The sequence below is a fragment of the Populus alba genome, chromosome 5, assembly GCF_005239225.2.
Source record: "Populus alba chromosome 5, ASM523922v2, whole genome shotgun sequence".
Classification (NCBI taxonomy): domain Eukaryota; kingdom Viridiplantae; phylum Streptophyta; class Magnoliopsida; order Malpighiales; family Salicaceae; genus Populus; species Populus alba.
This window is the reverse complement of record NC_133288.1, coordinates 22,568,714-22,592,915: the sequence shown is the minus strand read 5'-3', so window position 1 is coordinate 22,592,915 and position 24,202 is coordinate 22,568,714. Positions and strand designations below refer to the sequence as shown.

The 24,202-nt window shown below is 35.2% G+C and overlaps 4 protein-coding genes across 5 annotated transcripts; 3 read left to right on the top strand and 1 right to left on the bottom strand.

Moving 5' to 3' along the window:
• Positions 1–273: 273 nt before the first annotated feature.
• LOC118061944 (protein ALTERED PHOSPHATE STARVATION RESPONSE 1) lies at positions 274–3,726 on the top strand. Its single transcript, XM_035075585.2, has 4 exons — positions 274–1,337; positions 1,461–1,624; positions 2,068–2,291; positions 2,491–3,726. The coding sequence occupies exons 1-4, from the start codon at positions 488–490 to the stop codon at positions 3,203–3,205; spliced, it is 1,953 nt and encodes a 650-aa protein (XP_034931476.1). The 5' UTR covers positions 274–487; the 3' UTR covers positions 3,206–3,726.
• A 6,273-nt stretch (positions 3,727–9,999) lies between these two features.
• On the top strand, positions 10,000–15,668 carry LOC118061946 (serine/threonine-protein kinase BSK1). Of its 2 annotated transcripts, XM_035075588.2 has the most exons (10): positions 10,000–10,679; positions 10,769–10,904; positions 11,623–11,756; positions 11,941–12,046; positions 13,067–13,152; positions 13,865–14,053; positions 14,428–14,592; positions 14,676–14,789; positions 14,946–14,980; positions 15,187–15,324. In XM_035075588.2, exons 1-10 carry the CDS (start codon positions 10,302–10,304, stop codon positions 15,191–15,193), a joined length of 1,350 nt encoding a protein of 449 aa, XP_034931479.1. In that variant the 5' UTR covers positions 10,000–10,301; the 3' UTR covers positions 15,194–15,324. The 2 variants fall into 2 exon arrangements, with proteins under 2 accessions (XP_034931479.1, XP_034931478.1); XM_035075587.2 differs by lacking the exon at positions 14,946–14,980 and having other exon boundaries at positions 10,002–10,679; positions 15,187–15,668.
• Positions 15,669–15,872: 204 nt separating this feature from the next.
• On the bottom strand, positions 15,873–19,109 carry LOC118061945 (ATP-dependent zinc metalloprotease FTSH, chloroplastic). The gene is made up of 5 exons (XM_035075586.2): positions 17,738–19,109; positions 17,055–17,301; positions 16,773–16,956; positions 16,386–16,557; positions 15,873–16,256 (listed from the first exon to the last, which is right to left on the bottom strand). Exons 1-5 carry the CDS (start codon positions 19,022–19,024, stop codon positions 16,035–16,037), a joined length of 2,112 nt encoding a protein of 703 aa, XP_034931477.1. The 5' UTR covers positions 19,025–19,109; the 3' UTR covers positions 15,873–16,034.
• A 2,651-nt stretch (positions 19,110–21,760) lies between these two features.
• LOC118062260 (uncharacterized) lies at positions 21,761–22,724 on the top strand. Its single transcript, XM_035075991.2, has one exon. It carries the CDS (start codon positions 21,794–21,796, stop codon positions 22,658–22,660), a length of 867 nt encoding a protein of 288 aa, XP_034931882.2. The 5' UTR covers positions 21,761–21,793; the 3' UTR covers positions 22,661–22,724.
• The last annotated feature ends 1,478 nt before the right edge of the window (positions 22,725–24,202 follow it).

Here is a 24,202-nt window from a genome sequence, read left to right as displayed (position 1 = left end):
GATGATTTGATTTCAAACCCGGCTTAGATAAGGTACTATGACAACGAAATAACTAAAGATGTAAAGAAATAAATTAAGGCAGACTCGTGGACACTAATGTAAATATTGGGAATGTAAGGAAATAAATTAAGGACTAATGTAAATATTGGGAATGTAAGGAAATAAATTAAGGCACACTCATGGACACTAATGTAAATATTGGGAATCAAAAAGCTAAGGACCATAAATGCAAAAACCTCAAAAATACCAAAGAGACGTTATGCCAATCCCGCCAGCCAGCCACCCCCTCTCCTCTACCATGCCATTAAAGCTCATTCAGTGCCACTTTCTTTCTTTCTTTCTTTCTCTCCCTAATAGATGCAGCTTTAAAGGCGCACAAACCCCTTAAAACAAATTTAAACTTCTTATAACGTTCCTCAAACATCCACTTCCCCTCTTCAGATCAGACCAGACTTCTCTCTTCTTGTCTGGTTCAACTCTTCACTTCATGGGCTGCTCCCCTTCAAGAATTGACCAACTCCCTGCCGTATCTCTATGCCATGACCGCTGTAAGTTCCTTGAAGAAGCTCTCTACCAAAGCTATGCCCTCGCTGATGCTCATGTTGCTTATATGCACTCCCTCAAGTCCCTTGGCCCTACCCTTCGCCGTTTCTTTGATCAAACCCTCATCAATGATCAGTCAGATTCTCAATCAAACGGCCATCCTGAAACTGTTGTTAAACTCAGTAAACCCTCTTCACCTGATAATTGTCCCTCAAGTTCAACAAACTCGGAGACTTCCCATATTGATTTTCCTTCTGATTTAGAAGATGAAGAATTTAGAGACAACAAAGATTTTGATTCACTTCATACAATCCAACAAAATCAGTTTAACTCATATTCTTATGATCATCATGTCTATAATGGGTACGATTACCCAGCATGGAAAACTCCTCCACCTCCGGCTTCAAGTAGTTCAGCCTGGGATTTCTTGAATTTCTTTGAAACATACGAGAGATATGAGTTACCAGCCAAAGATAAGGAATTTGTGAGAGAAATTCGTGGAGAAGATAAAAGTGGTAAAAGTCGAGAAGAAGATAAAAGGGGTGTGAGATTGAAAGCAGAGAAACGTAATGGTGTGAAACAGAATAAGGTTGATGTGGTAGAAGAAAAGAAGGTTGAATCTGTGAAAGAGGAGAGTAAAGATTTGGGTCAGCAGGCTAAAAATCAAAGTGTCTTAGAGATCATGAAGGAAGTAGAGGTCTTGTTTGACAGAGCTGCAGAGTCAGGAAATGAAGTTTTAAAGATACTTGACGCAGGGAAATTCAGATATTATTCCAAGAATTCTGTCTACAAAGGTTTCTTTGTTGCATTCTTTTTTGACATAGCTTAATTTCTTGTTTAATAATTAGTCTATTAGCATTAAATATTGTCAAGATTACGTAATTTGCTTCTTCTTTTTTTTTTTTTTGTCTGTAAAGGAGTTCCTTCCAAGACATTGCAAACTGTTAGTCCATCTTTTTTGGAGAAGAATGGTTCTGTTCATGGGGGTTTTGGTGAGGATTTGGGTATATTTTCAGTGAATCTGTCTTCAACTCTTAGGAAGCTGTGCTTGTGGGAGAAGAAACTCTATGATGAAGTCAAGGTATGCTTTACTCTTTTCCAAGAAGAATTTGATCCTACTTAATTTCTTTTTATGTTTGCTTTGTTCCTTTTCTTTTGCTTTCTTCTTGGAATGCTTCCTAGTCTACTGGGCAAGAAGGGCATCTGCTTGGCAAATATGAGGTTGAAAATTGAAACACAACCCATCTCTTTCTTACTAAAGGAATTAGTAATTCCTTTTTAATCATTAGCATGTTAAATTTCATGGGTTTAAATTTAATTTTCATATTAATTTGAACTATAGTTGACACAGTGTATAGCGAAGAAACCGCAGAAGAAACTTTGTCCCACGTCAATAGTTTCCGAGTAGAAATTTGTATTCAAGCATAAGTACATTGGATTGGCTGCTTTGATTAGCTCTGCATTTTGTCTGATAATTCTTTAGACTTGTAAAGGAGTAAATGCTTAGAAGGGATTTTATTGTAGGCTGAGGAAAAATTGCGGATCATTCATGCGAAGAACTGCAGGCAGATGAACAATTTGGACGAGAAAGGTGCTGACGCCAATAAAGTTAACTCCACTCGATCTTTACTCCGGATGCTGTCTACTAAAATCAAAGTTGCCATTCAAGTAATTGACAAGATATCAACTACTATCAATAAATTGAGGGACGAAGAGTTGTGGCCACTGATCAGTAACTTGATTGAAAAGTATGTTGTTGTTTAATCTGTAGTTGATGCCACTGAGTTTTTAATTTCACTTCGTTTTGATGTTTTCTTGTAGATACCTTGTTGCTTCTTTACTAGGAATTGCTGGTCTGCAGCAACTTTTAAGATGTAGCTTAGCCTTGTTGCTTGTCTGTCCTGTATTTTCCCTGTGCCGGCTAACATCGATTCGTTTAAAGCACAGGTTACTCGGTATGTGGAAAGTTATGCTAGAATGCCACAGATGTCAGTCCCAGGCAGTTGTGGAAGCCAGGAGTTTGGATGCCATTGCATCCAATGTGAAGTTCAGTGATGCTTGTCTCGAAGCGGCGATACAACTCAAGATTGAGCTGCAAAATTGGAATCTGTGCTTTTCCAATTGGATCAGTGCCCAAAGAGGCTATGTCAAAGCATTGAATGGTTGGCTTCTGAGATGTCTTCCATCTGAACCTGAAGAAATGCCAGATGATGTGTCACCACTCTCCCCTGGCAGGATAGGAGCACCTCCAGTGTTTGCGTTCTGTAACCGGTGGTCACTTGCCATGGACAGGGTCTCAGAGATGGAAGTAATTTATGCAATGAATGGGTTTTTCGCTAGTGTAAATCAATACGGGGAACGGCATTGTGTCTACGTACAGCAAAGACTGACTACAGACAAGGAGATGGAGAGAAAAATGAAGATCTTGGAGAGGGAGGGGCAGAGGTTGCAAAAGATGATGCAAGCTCGAGGGAAGGTGTTTCAAGCCAGTACGGCTATGCATCAGACCATAATGATCAATAATAGCAGTATTCAGTTGGGTCTGAAACAAATTTTTGTAGCCATAGAGCGGTTTTCTGCTGATACCATGCATGGTTACGAGGAGCTTCATGTGCACATTGAACATAGTAGACTCAGTCAAGAGAATCCAGCAGCTCCTTAATTCTTCACCGGTAACTAGGCATCACATTTGAATTAATTTTGTGCTGAAGCTGTTTTTGTATTCGGTTCACCTACATAAAAGTTCAAGAATTATGCAGTGCATTCCCTTCTTGAAGTCCACAAGGCTGATTTGTGGATTCATTCTTGCCATCCTTTGTTCATTTCACCTCCTCAACTATGGATAGCTCTGACACCAAGTGCAGTAACAAGTAGGGCACCCTGGCTGCAGTATTTGAGCTACAGATGTTATATTTAGCGGTTCAGTTCAGCCTCCCATGAGGCATGAATCCAGTGTTTGATCGGATGCAAGTAATATTGCTAGGATTTCTTGACATCTACTAGGGTATGCTTTGATTGTCTTCTGTTTTTTCTCTTCCTTGTGGGACATTTACCCTACAGTGTTTGAAACCTTGCAGCTTTATCTCTTTTATCATCACCTGCAGCTTAAATTGTAAGGGTATCATTCTCAGCTTTCTCACTGCTGTAAATTTGTTTCAGACTTTAAAGTTTTTTATCTCTCAAGTACTAGAAATTGTTCCTTTTAGCAGTACAGGCTACAGGGGAATCATTGTTGTATACCTGTTTTGTGGTGAATAAAACATTTTTCTGATTCAAATAAGAATTTGCAGCAGAATGGATTAGCATCGGCAGTGAGTTATTTTAATTGATCAACCTATCTTTGCCCTAATGTCATTAGCTCCTGTTGATAAATTGAGCACAAACCAAGAAAGCAAATGGAATCCACAATTCCTGTTTACATGTTTATTTTGGTTTAGCTCCCCATGAGCTATACCGCAATTGACTTCTTTTTTTCTTTTTTCTTTTTTCTTTTTACCTTATGTATTGTTATTAACCTGGTACAGCACCGCGGATGGCTCTAGAACATGGATTGGATGTAAAAAAAAAAAAGAATTTGGTTATTTTTGCATTTCAAAAGTATTTTTTGATAAATTTTAAAAAATAAAAAATATTATTTTAATATATTTTTAAATAAAAAACATTTTAAAAAATAATTGTTATCACAATATCAACAATGAGTTTTTGTAGCTCTTCCTTGGGAAAAATCAGGGTGGAGTATAATGTTTGACAGATTTGTTCAGCATCAGGAAAGAAATCAAATCCAATCAAACAAGCATATTTAATTTGTATAATTTTGTCAATGAACTTGATGGAAGAAAATTGGATTCTTTTGCCATTGACGTTTACATAACAAAATTGTCAAGCTCGAGACAATGACTCTTGACGCGTGAGGAAACTCCTTTTGTACTCAAGAAGAAGTGTACACATGCCGCTGAAGTTAGATAAATGGCTTGGGGTTCGAGATGAAGAAAGTCGACAACAATGGATATTGATTGCAGTTCAAATAAGATTTGGACACATTTTGAGGTTCAGTGGCCCTGGAACAGCTTGTCCCTTTCCGAGGAATTGGAGATAGATATGTTGATTGGCTAATTTATTCGAAATGCAAGAAAGGCTTGTAATAGATATATATTAACATATGATTAAAAACAAGAACTCCTGGTTGCTTTGATCTTAATCCATGGCGGCTGGCGGCTCTGCAAAATTCCTCTGCATCCTCCAACCCTGTACTGACTGCAGAACAACAATGGTAAAACGCCTGGACACAGCCGAATCCGAGATACAGAAATAAAAACAAAAGAAAGACAGGATTTTCTGAAGGAGGGATTACACAGAAAAATTTAATACGCAGTTTTATTATGGAGTAATCATCAGTACTCTTAAAACAGGGATTTCAACAGGTATCAAACCGAGCACTTACAGGGTAAAAATAATGAGGATTCTAATTCAAATAAGAAGAACAAGCTAACAACATGGAATTAAAAAATAACAAAACAGACAAAACAACATTTTTTTATCCTAATTTGGAGGTTTTTTTAGATTCAGCTCGTTACAGCTAGCTAATCCATTTAAAATTTAAACCGGATTGAATCTAAAATCATGAACTTTTTCTGTTAGCCAGGTTGTATAGCGTGATCATGACTTTTCTTGGATTTGGTCTCTCCCGTGTAGTTGTCAACTAGACCATTCACCTAACCCGAAGACAACAAATCCGTGTTTGATCTGATCTCCTGCATCGTGTATGTGGTTAAGGAATTACCCGCTCTCGAACTAAGATTAAAGTGTAATTGTGGTCATTTCAAACGAAGAAAAAACTTGAAAAATATCTTCGAGCTTTACGTTTTCCGGTAGCATTTTTCTTTTCTTTTAGGCTGCAGGAGGATGCAGAGGGTATATTAGTTATTTTTAAATTATTTTTTATTTAAAAATTAATTAAAATAATATATTTTTTAAAATTATTTTAATAACAACATGTCTAAATGATATGAAATTATAAAATAAAATTAATTTTAATTTAATTTTTTAAAAAATACTTTTAAAATATAAAAAACAAACAAATATTAGAATTATATTTCTACTACGATTGTAGTTATAAAAATCACTTGGTAAGGCTTTGTTTATTTTTTTATTTTAAAAGTATTTTAAAATAAAATAATTTTTTTAAACTAATATTTTTTGATAGTTTTAGATCATTTTGATGTACTGATATCAAAAATAATTTTTAAAAAATAAAAAATATTATTTTAATATATTTTTAAATAAAAATATATTTTAAAAAATAATTATAATTTTTTTTTGGCATTATAGCCTTTAGGTAAATTAACCATACAATTAAAACAGTAGATTTAATTAATTGTTTAGTAATGATGGTTGCATTGAACTTCAAAACTAGAAAAACGATAAATACCACGAAAATCATGAATAGACACGAAAAATAAAAACCCTTAAAGTCGAGCATAATTATATATTATAACCATTAATTTTATTTTATTTTTCATCTTCATATTGAATATTTCGTACATGTAACATGACCCTAAGAAACTATGGTAATGTGCCAGGATTTTATTCTGAATTTCTTACAGCAATTTCGATCGAGAATCTTGGAAAAATAATTTTTAAATAGCGGATTGAGCATATTGTCTATGAATTAGTTATTCAAATATTGTTGACACTTTATTTATATCAGTTTAATTCACCTAGTTTAATGCAATGAAAAAATTATTTATTAATTAAATTACTATCTAATTAAGATATCATTTAGATTTTATATTGAAATTGAGATTGAATAAAAATATTATTTAATTAAGATGATTAATTTACTGAAAACATACGGTAGTGCAGTCAGAAAAAATATATCATCGTAGCTATGGAAACCACACAGGTAATAGGTTAAGCATGGCTATAGTTGTGTTTTAAAAATAAATTTAAATTGAAAATATATTTAATATTTTTTTTAATACTTGCAATGATTTTAATATCCTAGTATTAAAAATAAAGGAATATTTCAATTAATTTTAAAATTAAAAATATCTTTAAAAAACGCCGGTCAACACGACATCAAACCCGCAATAAAATCTAGCCTAGCAATCGTGTCGGCAATGGTAAGCATGATGTCACGCTGCCAGGCAAGCTTGCATTAGGCTTGCGTGCAAGATTTCTGTTCGGGCCAGAGTACACGTCATGGTGTGAAACGAGGCCTCAGCAGTGAGAAAAGAAAAGCCCAAAAACTCACGAAACTATATGACCACGTTTTCTCGCTTATACTCGCACCGCGAGGTCTGTCTCACGCGGGGTATTTTTATTGGGAGCCAGTCATGTATTTGATCCATCAATGATTAGCTATGTTCAATGTTATTAATCCCAGTTTAGTACGCTAAGTAAATCTGGTGACTCATTAACTCGTTTTTCTTTCTTACCTTTTATGCTGTTCTAATATATTAGTTGATAACGCTCAGTTTAAATTTTTTTAAAATAATATTATTTTATTTTTTAAAAAATAAAAAATTATTTTAGGGGATATTTGAGATAATAATAAATGTTATTTTTTAAAGTGTTTTTTTCTTTAAATATTTTAAAATAATAATTTTTTTTAATATCAATACATCAAAATAATTTAAAATTATTAAAAAAATTAAATTAAAAAATAACAAAAGTTCAGCCACTACGCAGAGCGTAAGTTAATAATATATGCCTGCAACGAATGTTTTTTTTTTTTAAAAAAAAAATAGAATACAGACTATATTTTAATGAGAGAAATTGTCTTATGACTTGATTGCTTATATTAAAAATGTACGAGGATACAGTAAAATAGTAATTAAAATACAAAAAAAATATCTTGGTTCTATCAAATTACGAATCTCGAGCGAGCACACGTTGTCAATTGATGGCGTTTTCGTAGAGGGCAGTCATGTCTCCGTCAAAAACAGTGTGTTACGCCCCCAAAAAAAAAAAAAGGCAGAGAGAGAGAGTATTTTATTTTCCTTCTTGTTGCTTTTGGAAGCACTGCATGGTTTGGTAATAGTAAAATGAAAAAAGTATACCCACGTAAATAAAAAAATAAAAATAAGAAAAGTACGGTAAATGATAAGTTTTGGATTTATTTCTTAATAATTATAAATTTAAATTTTTTAGAATAACTAAAGTCTATATAATTATTAATTTTAAAAATCTATAAAATTAGTCAAGATAAATATATATTGATTTATATATCTATATTAATAAAAAAAAAATCCCCAGTAATTATTCTTTCAACTCTCAGTTATATGAAAAAATTTTACGTTATATTTTACTATATTAACCCTTTTACTTTGATTTTTGAAACTTTAATAACCCTTCCTTTCAATTCCTATCATGGAAGTCTATTAGCTCGATTAATGTTATTATCAATGGTGTCTATTCTGAAATGAGATTCTCGTGTATCGACATAAAAACTCTTTATTTTTTGTTTTATTTAAATAAATCATAAAAAATAAAATTCATTAAGTCAGGCTGACCTAATAATTTTCATACTAAGTTAATGTAACATAGATACTTAATAATAGCTAATCCATTCACTTTAGTCTGATTTATTGTGGAAGAGTTAATTTGATTAAATTCATGCTATAAAAACTATACAATAATTTTAAAAATGGCCATATCCAGTTAGGGCTGTGCTTTTATATAATTTTTTAATGAATTTTTTTTAAAAAATTAATTTTAATATATTGATGTTAAAAATAAATTTTAATATATTGATGTTAAAAATAAATTTTAAAAAATTAAAAAATATATATTTAAAAAAATTAAAAAAAACATTTTAAAACATAAATTTTATCAATCTTCAAATCACGATTGTGATACGGCCACAGGTGAGGCATCAAATCAATCTCTATAGAGAAGAAATGCATTAGGAGATCTGGAGACGGCTTTAAAGTTTAAACTTGAAAGATGCTCATCTCGAAAGTCGAAAGGGTTGACTTGGGAATTTTGATGACTTCTTGCACTTAGAGGATGTTATAATTTATTTACAGTAATCTCGATTTAAAAAAAAATGCGAAGGTCTTTTGTGAGATATCCTATAAAAAAGCAAGAATATTGTTATTTGTTCAAGAGAATAATTTTTCCGTTAATAATAAATAAACCATATATTAGGAAAATATATAGAAGTAAATAAAGAGTTAAACAAGGAATGATTCTATCCATTTAATAGAATATAATTTTCCCAATACATGCTAAAATATTAATTCACGGTCCATTATTGCCATTATTTTTTTTATATAAAAAGTATACATTATTTAAATCCCAGTCATACTGCGCGGATGCGTTATTGTTTAGGAAACCACTTCAAATAACACATGGATTAGTGATATGCGAATATCAGTAGCATTTCTATCCAGTTTTTTTAATTCAACTGGATAATATATTAATTCGGTGAAATCTATATAACTTGAATAATTTTTAATGATTTAACTATTCTAATCAAACATCGTCAAAAAATTGGGTTGATACCAAAAAAAATAATATTATTTTAATAGAAATAATTGATATAATTTGGTTCACTAACTCATGGGTTTATTAAATAAAATATAAAAAACCCACATTTTCGGGTTAGTTTGGATTAATATTCTTTAGGTTTGGGTTAAAAAAACCATATCTAATTTTTTCTAAGTTTTAAATTGAACCAAACATGAAATTAACTTAAATGACACTTGATTAATTTAAATAAGTTTTTAATGATATGACTATCTTAACTAAATCTGACCAAAGCAACATTGTTTTAAAAAATAACAATAATATTTTAACACTGGTGACCACTTTTATCAATAACTCACGAGTCAATGATCCAATAATATATATTTTTATTTGAATTAATTCTTGAATTAAATAAAAACAAGTAGCGATGGACTTAATGGTTATTGAAGATTCATTCAAGAAAGATGGACTTCAGTACAAGATAATACTGTCGATAGACTTATTGATAGTAATTATACATATAAATAACTCACAATAAATATCTGGTACCGTGGTAGAAAATGATTTTTTAAAATATTTTTAATTATAAATGTATTAAAATATTAATTTTTTATTTTTTATTTTTATTTTTAGTATTAGTACAAAAAATTATAAAAAATAATTTAATTTAATATATTTTAGACAATGTGTTTTTGAAAGCATTTAAAAAAGAAGAGTTGAAACTATAAAAACAACTGTAGTATAAACATTGAAGAAAGAACAAAGGATATATATATATATATATATATATATATATATATATATATAATATATATATCACGAAAGATCAAAATATCGCGACAAATTACGAAGTGATGCTGTTTTGTTTTCTTATAAAGACAAAAGTACCCTTTCATCACGTAAAAGGATACCTCAATAATAGAAAGCAAAGGCAGAGAGAGAAGTTTTTTTTTTTTTATAAAAAAATCAATGAGGATTAAATGAAGGCTCTGTTTCTGTGTTTAGATGCTCTATTGAAGTTTTTTAATATTTCAATACTTAATATAAAAAAGATTTTAAAAAAATTATTTAATATATTTTCAATTAAAAATCTATTTTAAAAAACACACTAATCACATTACCAAAAAGCCCCTAAAGCTGGTGCTGCTGCATCTGCTCTTCTTCTTCTTCACTGATTCTCCCCCCCCTCTCTGTCACTCACCACACGAGTGCATAGCCAGCCAGTCGCTGTTTTCATTCTTTTCCTGTTCTTTTTATGGTACCGAGTTAACTGGGGCTGAGCTATTATGGGTTGTTGCCAATCTTCTTTTTTAAAACTACCATTCTCCGATGATAATAAAAACAATCGACGAGAGCAAGAACAACGTCGGGAAAATCAACAGCAGCAGCATTCTTCACAGCCAACAAACGGAACGGAAAAAAGCGGTGGTCTTGGTGGAGGTGGAGCTGGTGGCGTGCCGTCTTTCACGGAGTTCTCATTTGCTGACCTAAAAGTTGCAACAAACAACTTTAGTCCCGAGTTTATCGTGTCTGAAAGCGGTGAAAAAGCGTCCAATGTTGTTTATAAAGGACGGTTACAAAATCAGAATAACAGCAATAACAGAAGTTGGATCGCTGTCAAGAAGTTTACCAAACTGGCCTGGCCTGATCCTAAACAGTTCGCTGTACGTAAAGAAATTCCCTTTTCTTATTTTTATTTCTAAATTCATTCTGGGGTTTTGATTTTGTTGATGGATTTTTTGTTTTCTTGAAGGACGAGGCGTGGGGTGTTGGGAAATTGAGGCACAAAAGGTTAGCGAATTTGATTGGTTATTGTTGTGATGGAGATGAGAGGCTGTTGGTGGCTGAATACATGCCAAATGATACCCTTTCAAAGCATCTGTTTCACTGTATGTACCTTCCTGCATTATATGCAATTTTTTTTACATTTTTATTCACCTTTCATTTCCGTGGCTCTTTAGTTTATTAATGTTCATTGAATTTGTTTGAAATTCTAATGTAATTTGTTTGAAGTGAGTTGGATAATGTGGTAAGAAACTTGAATACCTTAAGATTAGGCTGCAGTTTGCTGTAAAAATAATGGAAATTTGTTCTCGGTGTAGCTAATGTGCTTCAGCTTTGTTTTTGTGTTATTGGTGAGTATGTTGCGTTTTTATCACCCGTATGGATATGTTGAATATGAAACCTAATGGAAAATCATGATTGATGGCAGGTGATGGGTTTCCTTTTTCTTCTGTAGGAATATATTAAGGAATTGTATGTGTTTGAGGCATTGATGCAGCTAATGGCATTTTGATCATGCACGATGATTCCTGCATGGATACCTCAAATTAATTGTGAGGTGAAAGGAATTTAGATTAGAAACAAGGAAAAAATAAGCTGGAATTAGTTCTTACTCATAAACTACTGTGACTTGAAGGTATGAGCTGGGAGGGTTGTCAAATTTAATACCAGTCTGTAACAACGTCTCTTGCTATTGTTTATTTGAAGCATTGCTATCTTGTAAACTGAATTGGAAAATTATTCAGAAGTCACTGGAAAATTTGTCTGCCAGAATATTGCTATTTTTCTGTCCATGAATATGATTTTACTTTACTTTCTTGACAGGGGAAAATCAAACTATTGAGTGGGCCATGCGTTTGAGAGTTGCACTTTATATTACTGAAGCTTTAGATTATTGTAGTTCTGAAGGTCGTCCACTGTATCATGACTTGAACGCTTACAGGGTTCTTTTTGATGAGGTATTGTAAGTTATCTCTTTTGTGAGCTTGATGGTCTATCATAATTTAGTCTGTCAGTCAAAGATTGGCAATTTTTTTTTATTTGATTAGTTTAACATCTTTGAATGTTGTAAGATATTGTCCTCTGGAGGATCTCTTGGGATTTATAAGAGGAGAGTGGTAATCCAGTGGATGGTTTTGGCAGAATGGAGATCCCCGGCTTTCATGTTTTGGATTGATGAAGAATAGTATGGATGGAAAGAGTTACAGCACAAATCTTGCTTATACACCTCCTGAGTACCTAAGAAATGGTAAATGCTTTTACTTGTTATAAATCTACTTAGACAGTTGTAGATGTTGGTTTTTGCAACATATGTAGTTCAGTAGTCAGTTTTTCTTTCACTTCTGTGCTTACAATGTGTTATTTATGTCTTCTTTGGTGTTGGAAATCCTTGAAAACAATGGTTTGAAATGCACGATGACAATATTTTGGTTGAAAGTCATATCCTACTAGCTACACCTTGAAAAAAAAAAAAAAACTTCAAGTATCATGGGGACAGCCTCGTTATGAGTTTTACAGAACCTGCAGCGTTTATCAGACAGAGAGGAGAAAAATCAAAGGGAATGCATGTACCAAATGTAAGAAGAGAACCATGTCTTTTCAAAATTGAATTTAGTTTATTCCCAAATAAGATACAGTATCATCTTTTGTACAACCCTACAAAGCATCAAATTAATTTTGAGCAAATTTATCTCCATTTTTCATGTGTGAAATTGAATTGATAACCTATAAAGGTACTGAAGGTTTACATCAAATTGAAATGGAGATATTATGCCTTGGCATTTCCCAATATCATTAGTAATTGAGATGAGGACATAATCAGACAATGCTCCTATTCTCATTAATCATTTTTTGTTTCTTCCAAGCATGTAGGAGATGCCTCCAATCTTTTTTTCTCTCCCATTTTTAGTAGCCTACAACAATATGATTCCATGAGTTCAAGCACATAAAGCATAGCATTTTTTGTTGATGAAAACTTCATCTCTTGAATGCGAAAAACTAAAGTAGTTAGCAGTAATCTCTGGAATATAATGTTGTTAAAGATGGCATGAAATAAAATTGTCCAAGACTTGGAAATATGTCAGCCCAGTATAATAACTTGTGCCTGGCACATATGTTCACAATCGTGCATTTTCTTTTCCAAAGAAATGCCTTGCTGAATTTCTTTGTAATGCACAACAGCTCTCATTTTTTCTGCAATGCGATTCATTTTTGCTTGTATTAGTGAATGCTATCTAACTACATGCAAATAACTAAATTGAATGTCCAGGAAGGGTCACCCCAGAAAGTGTCATCTTCAGCTTTGGGACTGTCCTTTTGGATCTTCTTAGTGGAAAGCACATCCCTCCTAGTCATGTAAGTGATTCATATGGTCATTCCGCAGTGAATATCAGAATGCATAGTTTCCATATAGTGGTTCAGCAAAATGATCTTATTATCTTATTTTTGTGGGACTCCAACATGGCAGTTCTAAATGAGATGCCATTATAGTGCTTACTCTTGAGTTTACGTATTATTGGTTAAGTAGCAGCTGGAGTCAAAATTGTTGCTCAACTTGTCCAGATAATTTTGACTGAACTCTAGTCTGAGCCTTGGACTTGCTGTCTATTGTCAAAATCTTTAAATCAAGGGATAAATTCATGTCTTCAATGCTCAACTGCTTTTCCCCACCTATGAAAGAAACGAGTGTGAGATTGAGTTGCATAAGGATGTATCAGTCATATTGTTTTATTGAAGATGGCTGGGGCGGGGGTACCTCTAGCCCATGTCAATACTCCATTGTTTGAACATCGTACGTGTTTCTGTTAGTATTGTGCCCAAGCTCTCTGACCATGGTAACACCTTGGTATTGCTATGCTGTAACTAAATGGTTGAGGAGATAAAATGTAATTGACAGGAAATAGTGCTTTTTTAAATACAAGTAAATCTTGTAAATTTTTCTTCTGAAAATATTTTAAAGATTTATATTGTCAAATATCTTTAACACAGTGGCCTGCATGGCAGACTAAGCTGTAGTTGCTGAATGTTAGATTTGTTGTTGGAAGTTTGACTTATGTGCTTTTTGCAGGCTCTTGATATGATTCGAGGGAAGAACATTCTTCTCCTTATGGATTCTCATTTGGAGGGAAACTTCTCAACTGAAGAGGCGACTGTGGTTTTTGATCTTGCCTCACGATGCTTGCAATACGAACCAGGGGAGCGACCAAATACCAAGGATCTTGTTATGACACTTGCACCACTGCAGAATAAACCTGATGTAAGCTGCCTACTTTGCCTCATTCCTTCAGTTTCGTACATTTATCTTGTTGTGCAGTAATCTGATAATAGTTGGGATCAAAATATAGTTGCTAGTGAAAATCTTGAATGACTAGATTGCTTGCCACAATAGAGCCCTGCTTATCTATTGATATCTAGGCATTAATAAAATATTTTTTGTCTTAGCTGTTATCTTTCTCAATAAATCCCCCCCCCCATAACCCAAGGAGGGGGTTGTATTTTCTGTTGCTATTCAGAAGTTTGCTGTTCTTCCCAGACAATGCATCTAAGGCAGCTTTTGAGTAGTTTTGAAATGTAGATGGGTTGTATTCATGTAAGACATGTACAATTTTGGAATCATAAATCTTTTTCCAGGTTCTGTCCTATGTGATGCTGGGAATTCCAAAGCATGAAGAAGCACCCCCTACCCCACAGCACCCCCTGTCTCCAATGGGTGATGCTTGTTCACGGATGGATCTCACAGCTATCCATCAGATATTGGTAATGACACACTACAAGGATGATGAAGGAACCAACGAGGTAATTAAACTGTACAAAAATTACTTCTCATGATGTCCATTTCTAATTCTGTTGAAATTTTCCATTTACACGTATGTGCTCAGTTATCTTTCCAAGAGTGGACACAACAAATGAGAGATATGTTGGAGGCCAGAAAGCGTGGAGATGTAGCATTTCGTGATAAAGATTTTAAAACTGCTGTAGAATGCTATTCTCAGGTGTGTTCTCTTTATTTGTAGATGAGAAAATGGCTTTCATTTTATTTGTTTTAATGTTCAGGATGTAATAGTCTTTTAGCTGTTGATAATAAATTAAGAGACTACTAGTTACTGGGATACTTTGGCTCAATGCATCCTGGTATTTACAAATGGCAGGTTCTGATGCTTTGGCTTAGGGTGGTAAAGCCTGGGTGAGTTGATGTAACAGACTAATAATTTGCTGGCAACATAGTGCCTGTTCGTTATCAACTACAAACTGTGGGATATGCTTGAATTAGTTTGATTACACGAGTCTGTGTTTTTACAGACTTCATTGTCCATGCCTTCCTACCACCTCATCTCTGAAAGTGTACGTGCTTCTGTATGTTGCTCACTTGCATCATGCTTGCTTGTGCAGTTCATAGATGTGGGAACAATGGTATCTCCAACTGTTTATGCACGGCGTAGTCTTTGCCATCTCCTATGTGATCAACCAGATGCTGCTCTCCGAGATGCAATGCAAGCACAATGTGTCTACCCTGACTGGTCTACAGCATTTTACATGCAAGCCGTTGCCCTTGCCAAGCTTGACATGCACAAGGATGCTGCTGACATGTTGAATGAGGCTGCTACCCTAGAAGAAAAAAAGCAACGGAGTGGAAGATGATCTCGAGAAACACGACTCTGTATTATTCTTCTGTAATCTGATCAGTTATTGTGGTTGTTGTATCAAATAGTGGGTTTGATGTAGAATTGGGAATCAGAAATGTTTTCGCCCAAGTTGTACCATAGTGACGGGGTTGGGGCGGAGAAAGGATGGGGTTGGGAGTGGAGAAGAATACTACTGCACTGGCCATTGCACAATTTTTTTCCTGAAATGAAATAAGTAATTGTTTATTATTGTTTTTGTATATAAAGAGAGATATCTACCATAAACTAATTATGCAATTAGGCCACACATAGCCCCCTAGTTTCCCGTCATATTTCATTTGTAAGTTTCTCATTTCAGAACGAGGTTTCAATTGTTCATCACAATAGGATATAGCCAGATATAATTGATAAACACTTCTGGCAGCATGATAATCCTCAGCTTCAATGTCTCAGTTTGATGAGAAAAGTAATAATTTGAAAAATTTATAGCTGAATCTTGACTCTACAAGTTCTTAGCCTTGTTATTCCAAAATTCACAGAACAAAAATATTGATCTTCCTGTAAATGTGTTTTAAACTTGTACAATACAACATGGTTTGATACTCAGAATTGCAATCAGGCAATATATAGTTCAGCTTTTCCATCAATGAAGAGACTCATGAACTCTTCTCCGTCGACAGTTTCTTTTTCTATGAGGAGTTGAGCGAGCTTGTGGAGGATGTCAATGTGAGTTGTCATGATTTGCTTGGCTCTTGAATAAGCCGTCTCCACTAACTCTCTTACTTCTGTATCCACCACATCAGCAGTCGCCATGGAGTAGTCTTTCTGGGATGACATCTGCGATTAAAACAAAAGAGGGGCTAATCCAATATTTTTGTTGCAGAAGAGCTGGAAATGGTGAATAAGAGAACAACCAGCTAGTGAATAGAAGAGGCAGATTTGAAAAGATCCAAGTTCAAAACTTACCTGTTGTCCCATGAAAGGATTTCCACCAGGTCCACCGATGGCAACCTGTCCAATCTTTTTGCTGAACCCAAATCTCTCTACCATCTGCCTAGCCACACGTGAAACTTGCATGAAATCACTGGATGCTCCTGTAGTGACATTGTCCTGGCCAAATATTACTTCCTCGGCAACCCTGCATTTTAGATGAGGGAGAAGAAATCTTCATATAAAATGAGACAGTAGTGAAACATCCAAGGTAGGGTAAATCACTTGGAATTCCCTTATTTGCATCAAGTCTCATTAGCTCAAAAACTGAAGTCCAAATAGAGGGGAATTTGTTGCCCTTGCTCACTCTTGAAGAGCACCAAAGATGCTCAAATGCCTAAAAAGATTTGCCTAGGTACTAACCTTCCACCAAGTGCAACAGCCATCTGATTCTCCAGGTAGCTTCTACTGTACAATCCAGACTCGAGCCTTTCCTCACTTGGTGCAAAAAATGTTAGACCACCAGCTTGACCACGGGGAATGATGGATATCTTGGCTACAGGATCATACTCAGGCATAAGTGCACCAACCAAGGCATGCCCAGCCTCTGCAAATGGAGAGTAACACGCATAATTAGCATCACAAAATTAAATCCTGGGATACAGCAAAAACGTAAAGGAAAGCCGCAGGTTATTATGCATCTACCATGATAGGCAACTAGCTTTTTCTTTTCATCCGAGACAACAGCATTTTTCTTTTCCGGTCCTGCAATTATCCTCTCCAGAGCATCAGAAATCTCATCCTTGCTTATTTCCTTAAGGTCGCGCCTAGCTGCAACAATGGCTGCTTCATTCATCAGGTTCTGCAAATCAGCTCCGGTAAATCCTGGGGTCCTCCGTGCAATCTTTTCAAAGTCCACATCCTTTGCAAGTGCCTTTCCTCTAGAATGCACCTATCATTTATAAAAGTACAATTGTTCACTATGCTAAGATCAAGCAAGAGCAGAATTCTCGAACAATATACAGGATTACGAAACAACCTGATTCTAGGATGCATTATCAGACAAATCTATCTAGTATCCATAATCAGACCAATTTGGAACGGTCCATTTTTCTCAAGAATACACATCAAATATGGGAAGTTTTCCAGCATGCATTATCAGACAATTAATAACTAGACAGGAAAAACTATCAGTTCACAGAGAGTTTCTCTTATACTACCAGTATTAGTATTCAGAGTTTAGCTGTCTTAAACTTCCTCTTATAAACACGACACAACACACACAAAAACACATTCTGCTTCTATTCTCTGTTTCCTTATCCTAATTTGCACACTCTATACATTCTATATGAGGAATATAACAACTTGGTTAACATTATTGAACTTACCTGAAGAATCTTGACTCTACCAGCAATATCAGGCCTATCGACTGTAACCTGTCTATCAAACCTTCCCGGTCGCAACAAAGCTGAATCAAGAACATCAGGTCTATTCGTAGCAGCCAATACAATAACACCTGAATTGCCTGAAAATCCATCCATTTCGGTTAACAACTGATTAATGGTCTGCTCCCTCTCGTCATTCCCACCTCCAAGTCCAGCCCCTCTCTGCCTCCCAACTGCATCAATCTCATCAATAAACACAATGCAGGGTGCTTTCGACTTGGCTTTCTCAAACAAATCTCTCACTCTCGACGCTCCAACTCCAACAAACATCTCAACAAACTCCGAGGCTGCACATGAAAAGAACGGCACCCCTGCCTCTCCTGCCACAGCTCTAGCCAACAATGTCTTTCCAGTCCCTGGCGACCCAACTAGTAAACATCCTTTAGGAATTTTAGCTCCTAAAGCTGTATACTTATCAGGATTTTTCAAGAAATCAACAACCTCTTGTAACTCCAATTTAGCTTGATCAGCTCCGGCCACATCAGCAAACGACACACCGGTTTCCGGCACTTCCTGAAACTTCGATTTCGACCTGCCAAAATCCATCGGTCCACCTAACCCACCGGGCCCACCCGGCCCCCCTTGAACCCGTCGGAACAAGAGATATAATCCAGCAACAGAAAGAATCGGAAAAAAAAGACTTCCAATCACATTAAAAAACCCATTCCCCGAGTCTCCCTCGGAAACCGTAATATCAACACCGCTCCTTGCTAAAATGTCAATCAAGTCAGGGTCATTAGGGACTACAACGCTGGCACGACGGCCATCTACGGCGCTGAGTTGGAGGGTAGAACCATCTTTGCTGAAACGAACTCTTTCCACTTTCCCTTTCTTGACTGCATTTAGAAATTCGCTGTATCGCCATTGACTACCTTCAGGAAGGTCAGAGGTTGACTCAGACTGGGGTTTAGGGGCTGTAACTAGAAGATTTTGAGCGAAAGGAGAAGATGGTTTGGTGGGAAGGGCTTCAATAACCGGAGGAGTAGGTGGTGGTGCAGGGTTGTCAATGGCTAGGGCTTGAGGGGTTAAAGAAGAGAAGAGTAAGGCAGCAGCTATGGTTGCTTGTGATTGAAGGGATTTAAAAGAACCAGATTTCTTTTTATTTACTATTTTTAGGAGATTCTTGGACAAAAGGAAGGAGGAAGTTGTCTTAGGAGTTGGAGGAGAAAGCAAGACTTTGGAACCAAACAAGTCTGAAGAGAGTAAAGGGTTTCTTGTTGATGATGCCATTGTAGGTTTTTCTTGCCTGTACGAGACTCTGTGGGGGTGTACAAGCTTTATGTTCTCTCTCTTCAAATTTTCTCGTAGGTACCTGTGGGCTTTAGCCCTTTATATAGGGATGTTTCCGATTGTGATGAATAAAGCTTCTAAGAATAAAGCTTGATACACACACACACACATATAATACTAAAACAATAATTATTTTATTTTATTTTTAAATAAAAAATATTGTTGGAAATCACATAAAAAACATAAACAGATACTGTGATAAATATCCCATAATATGTTTAGAGATATATTTTAAACTCTCTATGAAATGTTTTTAAAGCTATTTTTTATTTGAAAATATTAAATTGATATTTTTTTTATATTTGATATGTAGATATTAAAAATAAAAAAATTATTTTAATATATTTTTATTTAAAAATATCATATACCACATTATTAAATACAGATAAAACACAATTTAATTTAAAATATGTTAAAGTTATATATATATAGAGACGACTAGCATTTACCGATTGTTTTGAGATATAAAAAAAGATATTTAGTTAAAAATATAGAAATGCATTTTTTTATTTTTAAAATAAAAAGTATAGAAAAACGTATTTTATATCTTATTAAAACGACACTACCTAGATATTTGTTTGATTTTTATAGTCTAGTTCATTTTTTATTTGGTAGATAAGTTCAATAAAAAGGAGCCGTAAATTTGGTGTTGCTTGAGAAGTATTTACGTGTACAAAGCAATACCCGGTCACTCATTTCAAGTCTCCTAAGATTTTTATGCATCAAGTCGACTTTTTAGGGTAGACTTCATTGTTGCCCCTATAGTTTAATATTTTTCAATGTTACCCTTTTAATTTCCAAGGATCCGATCACGACCCTCAATCATCTAATAGCCTTCCTTCTGCCTTCTAAATTTGGTTTTAATTTTTTTTTATAGGTTCTTAATTGTCTTTATGAGATATGATGATTCGAGAGGAAAAAATGGGATAAAATTAAGAATAAAAATATGAAAATTGTGAGGTTCTTATTAGTTATTTAATAATAAATGGCAGCTTGAATCATAAAATCTTAAACTTATGGGGCTAAAAGATGACATTGATGAATATTTTGGAGACAAGATATTGTTCGGCCGACATCTTGCCAAAGCCTGGCCACAAATACAAAGCTCTCCTTTTCAAGGGGGTCGGCCTGAATCAAGCAAATCAATCCCAAAGTTGCAATTTCTAGGCCATCATTTTTCTGGCCCATTTGTGTACAAGAAGAAATAATATGAGCCCATGTGTCCCTTGTTAGGCATGGCCCAAAATGAATTTCTCGATTTGTTAAATCCAGCTCGGTTCAGTAAATTGATTCAGCTAAACTAAACCAAGTTTTATTCCAATTATTAGATCAAATTTCGATAAGAGATTGACTTCGGACTTAGTCAAATCAACTTCAAGATTTTTTTTTTTTTTTAAATAATGTTGTTTTTCATTTAAAAAATGATTTATGTTGATTTAATGACTGAAGTTAACCAACGACCAAATGATACAGGTCCTAAACGAGATGAGACCTCGTACAGAAACTAACAACTATGATTCTTTCATTCTCGTTCAACTGAGGCTGTCTTGTGAGAATTTCAAGATTAATGTGCTGGAGAGAGGGGGACAGATGGAGGGTGTTGACATAAACTTTACTCCTAATTAATGTATTTTGAAATAGATTTTCTGTGTACTACATATATACAGTCCGAGCAAAATGGTATCTGCGAAGATGATGACTAAGACCCTTCCGAAGTACTGTGCTCGCCGGTGTGGGGTTCCTTCCCTGACTGTGCTGAGTATCTGGGAGGTCTATCCCATAACCTGCCGAGAAAATGCTGTCACGGCATCAGGAAGCTCAATGAAACAGCTAAGACATCCAAAAATAACCAAGGTTACTCAAGATTTTCAATCGAAGAGCTGCCGAAGAAGTGCCACACGAATGTTCTGTTCCCTATTTCTGAAAGGATGAACTGCTCGTATGTAAAACTCGCCATCTCTTTCTCTTTTTCACATTCTTTAAACTATGTAACTTGCTTGCTGTTCTTGGCTTTTTATTTTTCGGGTTTGACTAGGGGTAAGAGGCTGAATTCTTGAAGGACTTGCCGTCTCCATTGATAGACTAGTACGTAGTATATATAATCTCAACAATAAATGGTCTACGTTCAAGATGATATATATATATGAATTCACCAGTAGGATATCTCCATTTTCTCTTAATATTTCTAGACACTTGTCCTGTGGAAGTGTTTATTTCAATTTCCTTCAATGAATTCTCAGCAGATGGCTGAATATTATTATTCATTAAGATCACACACACGGCCTGCATGAATTTTAAATTGAATAGCAGGCTAAAGTCTCCAATTACCCTATAACACACCATCTTCACATGAAGATCTGCACAATCTGCATAATTAGACTCGAATCAAATTAATATTGTGATGGTCAACTACTGTCTGAGAGCCATGGTGTCAATGTGCTCGTGCAAGTCCTTAGAGATGTTCCATTAGGATTTCTTTTATGGGATTTCTCATCTCGAGATCCGACCGCGACAAAACATTGGCAGAACTGCCAACTCACCACATGATAAACAATTACAAGTTCTAGACGAGGATGGAGCTCTTCCTGTCTTCATTTTTCTGCTATATATATATATATATGGCCTAATTGATGTTAGCCAGGACAACAAACATCTAATTAAACGTTGAGCATTTCATAACTGCTTTCTTTTGCCAAAAGAAAGATCATCATGTCTACCTCTAAATCCACTTTCCATCTCCGTTCCAACAGTCTACCCTCCAAAAATCATCCTTTAACCGAAGGTGTTGAGGAGCGATTGTCCAGGTTGAGAGAATCAGAAGCAACTTCCTCATCTGTATCCTACAGATTAAGTGCCCTCAAAGACTTACATGATAGTTTCGATGATTTGCTTCATTTTCCCCTCATCCAGCAGGCTCTTTCCAATGAACATTACAGCAAATGTATAGAAGAATCGCTAGAAAGATCTATTCGGTTATTGGATGTGTGTGGCACCACCAGGGACGTTTTCTCTCAAATGAAGGAATGCGTTCAGGAGCTAGAATCGTCCCTTCGAAGGAAAAGATGTGGAGAATCCAGCTGCTTGGAAAATGAAGTTGGAGCATATATGATCTCGAGAAAGAGATTGAACAAAGTAATTTCCAAGTGTTTCAGAAATCTGAAGAGAACAGAAAAGAAGAGCACAAGTATACCATCTGTGGACAAGGACTCGAACTTGTTTGCAGTAGCAAGCATAATAAAAGAGGTTGAAGAAATCAGTCTCTTGGTGTTTGAGTCTCTCTTATCTTTAATTTGTCGACCGAAGGCAAGAACTACTGGATGGTCTGCGGTTTCAAAATTATTGCAATCCGGGCGTGTTTCATGTGAAGGACAAGGTTGTGCTAATGAAGTGGAAAAGATGGATTCTGAATTGATTTGTCTAATTGGCAAGAAATCCAACCATGTAGAGGTGCAAACTGTATTGATGGGACTAAAGGATTTGGAGTGCAGCATTCAGGAAGTGGAGGAAGAATTAGAGTGTGTTTTTAGGAGATTACTAAAAGTCAGAGTTTCCCTCCTCAATACACTCAATCATTAGTTTATGTCCTCTTCAAATTCCTTAATCTTGCCACAATTTTGTAATTATTGTAGTTATAGGTACAGACAGACAATTGTATCAAAATCACTATGAATGCATCGAATCACAATACTTCTCAAAATCACTTGTTGTCTCACTTATCAAGTTCCTCATCATGAGAATCTAGTAATCCATGGTAAAGGTTGTGTTTGTTCTGGGATCAACAGGCTAACATTTAACCCCATCTATCCGATTTGAACTGCTATAAAGCAAGCCCTACCTCAAGAGAGCTGTCTGCAGCAGGTACACCCGGTATTCTTTAGTGAAAGGCGAAAGAATAGTTTGCTATGTGCTCAACAGCTCATTTCCTTTCTGCCTGACGTGGGATGAAAGCAATAAAGTTCATGTACAAGAGTATATAATAGTTATCAAGAAAAATCAAGGAGAAGAACTAATGAGTAAGAAATGGAAGACTCGTGAGAATCTTTTCATGAAAATCAATCTAGTAACATGCATGCAACTTCTGGTCCTCGAGTTTCCAAAGGCAGCACCGCGGATCCTTTATAAAATTCTTGCTGCTGTTACCTTTTAGATACAAGTGAGAAAGAAGCTGCTAACTGGTACTGCCAATTCCCATTTTAAGATTTCTTTCCCTGTACTGAAAGTCAAAATGATTCACTAGCTCAAGATCTCTGTTGTCCCCACAATCCTAGAGTGTTTTCATATTGCCTTGAGTAGTGTTCTTCACGGGCAGGGATACCATCTGGTGATCCAGCAGCTGATGAGACAAGGATAGTAAAGAGGCCGAAAAATGCTAGGAAACTCATTGTTGCAAGCCTTATTGCCTTCTTAATGTTGAAACATGCCCAACTCTACTGCTCGTCGAATAGCTTCACTCATTTAATTACAGACAACAAGACTGGTAAATTAATGTGCACTTCAAACTCTAAGCCATGCTAATTGTTCGTGTTCTTGATGATTATTACCATCTGCCACTGAATTATTAATTTCTCTGAACCATCTTAATTAGTGCGAGTTTTGAGACTAGAACTTGGCAGGGCCGCGACTTGCGCAGCCCCCTCTTGGGAGACCTTAAACCAGCACCAATCCTAAATTATGACCTAGGCCATGGAATGGTTGTGTCACAATTACTGGATTTTGAAGGTTCAGAATTCATAGACAAGGTTCCTCGAAACTCATGGTATTTCAAAGCATGATTGGTCCCTTCGGTGATTGCACCTGCAGGTTATTCTGTCTACTGCAACAATAAAATCAGAAATTTTGGTTTCTACTCAAAGCTCTTGGTGTTTTTTCCGAATTCTTTTTGCATCTGGTTGACAAGTTGTTCCATTCCTCTTTGCAGGTCAAGCTGATATTCAAAGTTCTGCAGAATCTGCTCGCTCTTGCAAAGTGTGTTCAATAGTTTTTGATATTAAGCTTTAATTTCTTTCCAATTGAATTGTCTTCCATTGCGTGCCACTCCTTTTCAGTTGTTTCCTCTTGGATGTTTCCTGCTTCCAGCTTCATTGGTTTTAGCTTCTTTTCCTAGTCTTTAATGGGGTT

Excerpts from the sequence above, each read along its gene's own strand:
- LOC118061944 (XM_035075585.2), top strand. The coding sequence starts at position 488 with ATGGGCTGCTCCCCTTCAAGAATTGACCAACTCCCTGCCGTATCTCTA. Across the intron at positions 1,338-1,460 it reads CAAGAATTCTGTCTACAAAG|GAGTTCCTTCCAAGACATTG; the intron begins GTTTCTTTGTTG and ends TTGTCTGTAAAG. Across the intron at positions 2,292-2,490 it reads ATCAGTAACTTGATTGAAAA|GTTACTCGGTATGTGGAAAG; the intron begins GTATGTTGTTGT and ends TTTAAAGCACAG.
- LOC118061945 (XM_035075586.2), bottom strand. The coding sequence starts at position 19,024 with ATGGCATCATCAACAAGAAACCCTTTACTCTCTTCAGACTTGTTTGGT. Across the intron at positions 17,302-17,737 it reads GTAGAGTCAAGATTCTTCAG|GTGCATTCTAGAGGAAAGGC; the intron begins GTAAGTTCAATA and ends TATAAATGATAG. Across the intron at positions 16,558-16,772 it reads GCTGTTGCACTTGGTGGAAG|GGTTGCCGAGGAAGTAATAT; the intron begins GTTAGTACCTAG and ends TCTAAAATGCAG.
- LOC118062260 (XM_035075991.2), top strand. The coding sequence starts at position 21,794 with ATGTCTACCTCTAAATCCACTTTCCATCTCCGTTCCAACAGTCTACCC.
- LOC118061946 (XM_035075587.2), top strand. The coding sequence starts at position 10,302 with ATGGGTTGTTGCCAATCTTCTTTTTTAAAACTACCATTCTCCGATGAT. Across the intron at positions 10,680-10,768 it reads CTGATCCTAAACAGTTCGCT|GACGAGGCGTGGGGTGTTGG; the intron begins GTACGTAAAGAA and ends GTTTTCTTGAAG. Across the intron at positions 13,153-13,864 it reads AGCACATCCCTCCTAGTCAT|GCTCTTGATATGATTCGAGG; the intron begins GTAAGTGATTCA and ends TGCTTTTTGCAG.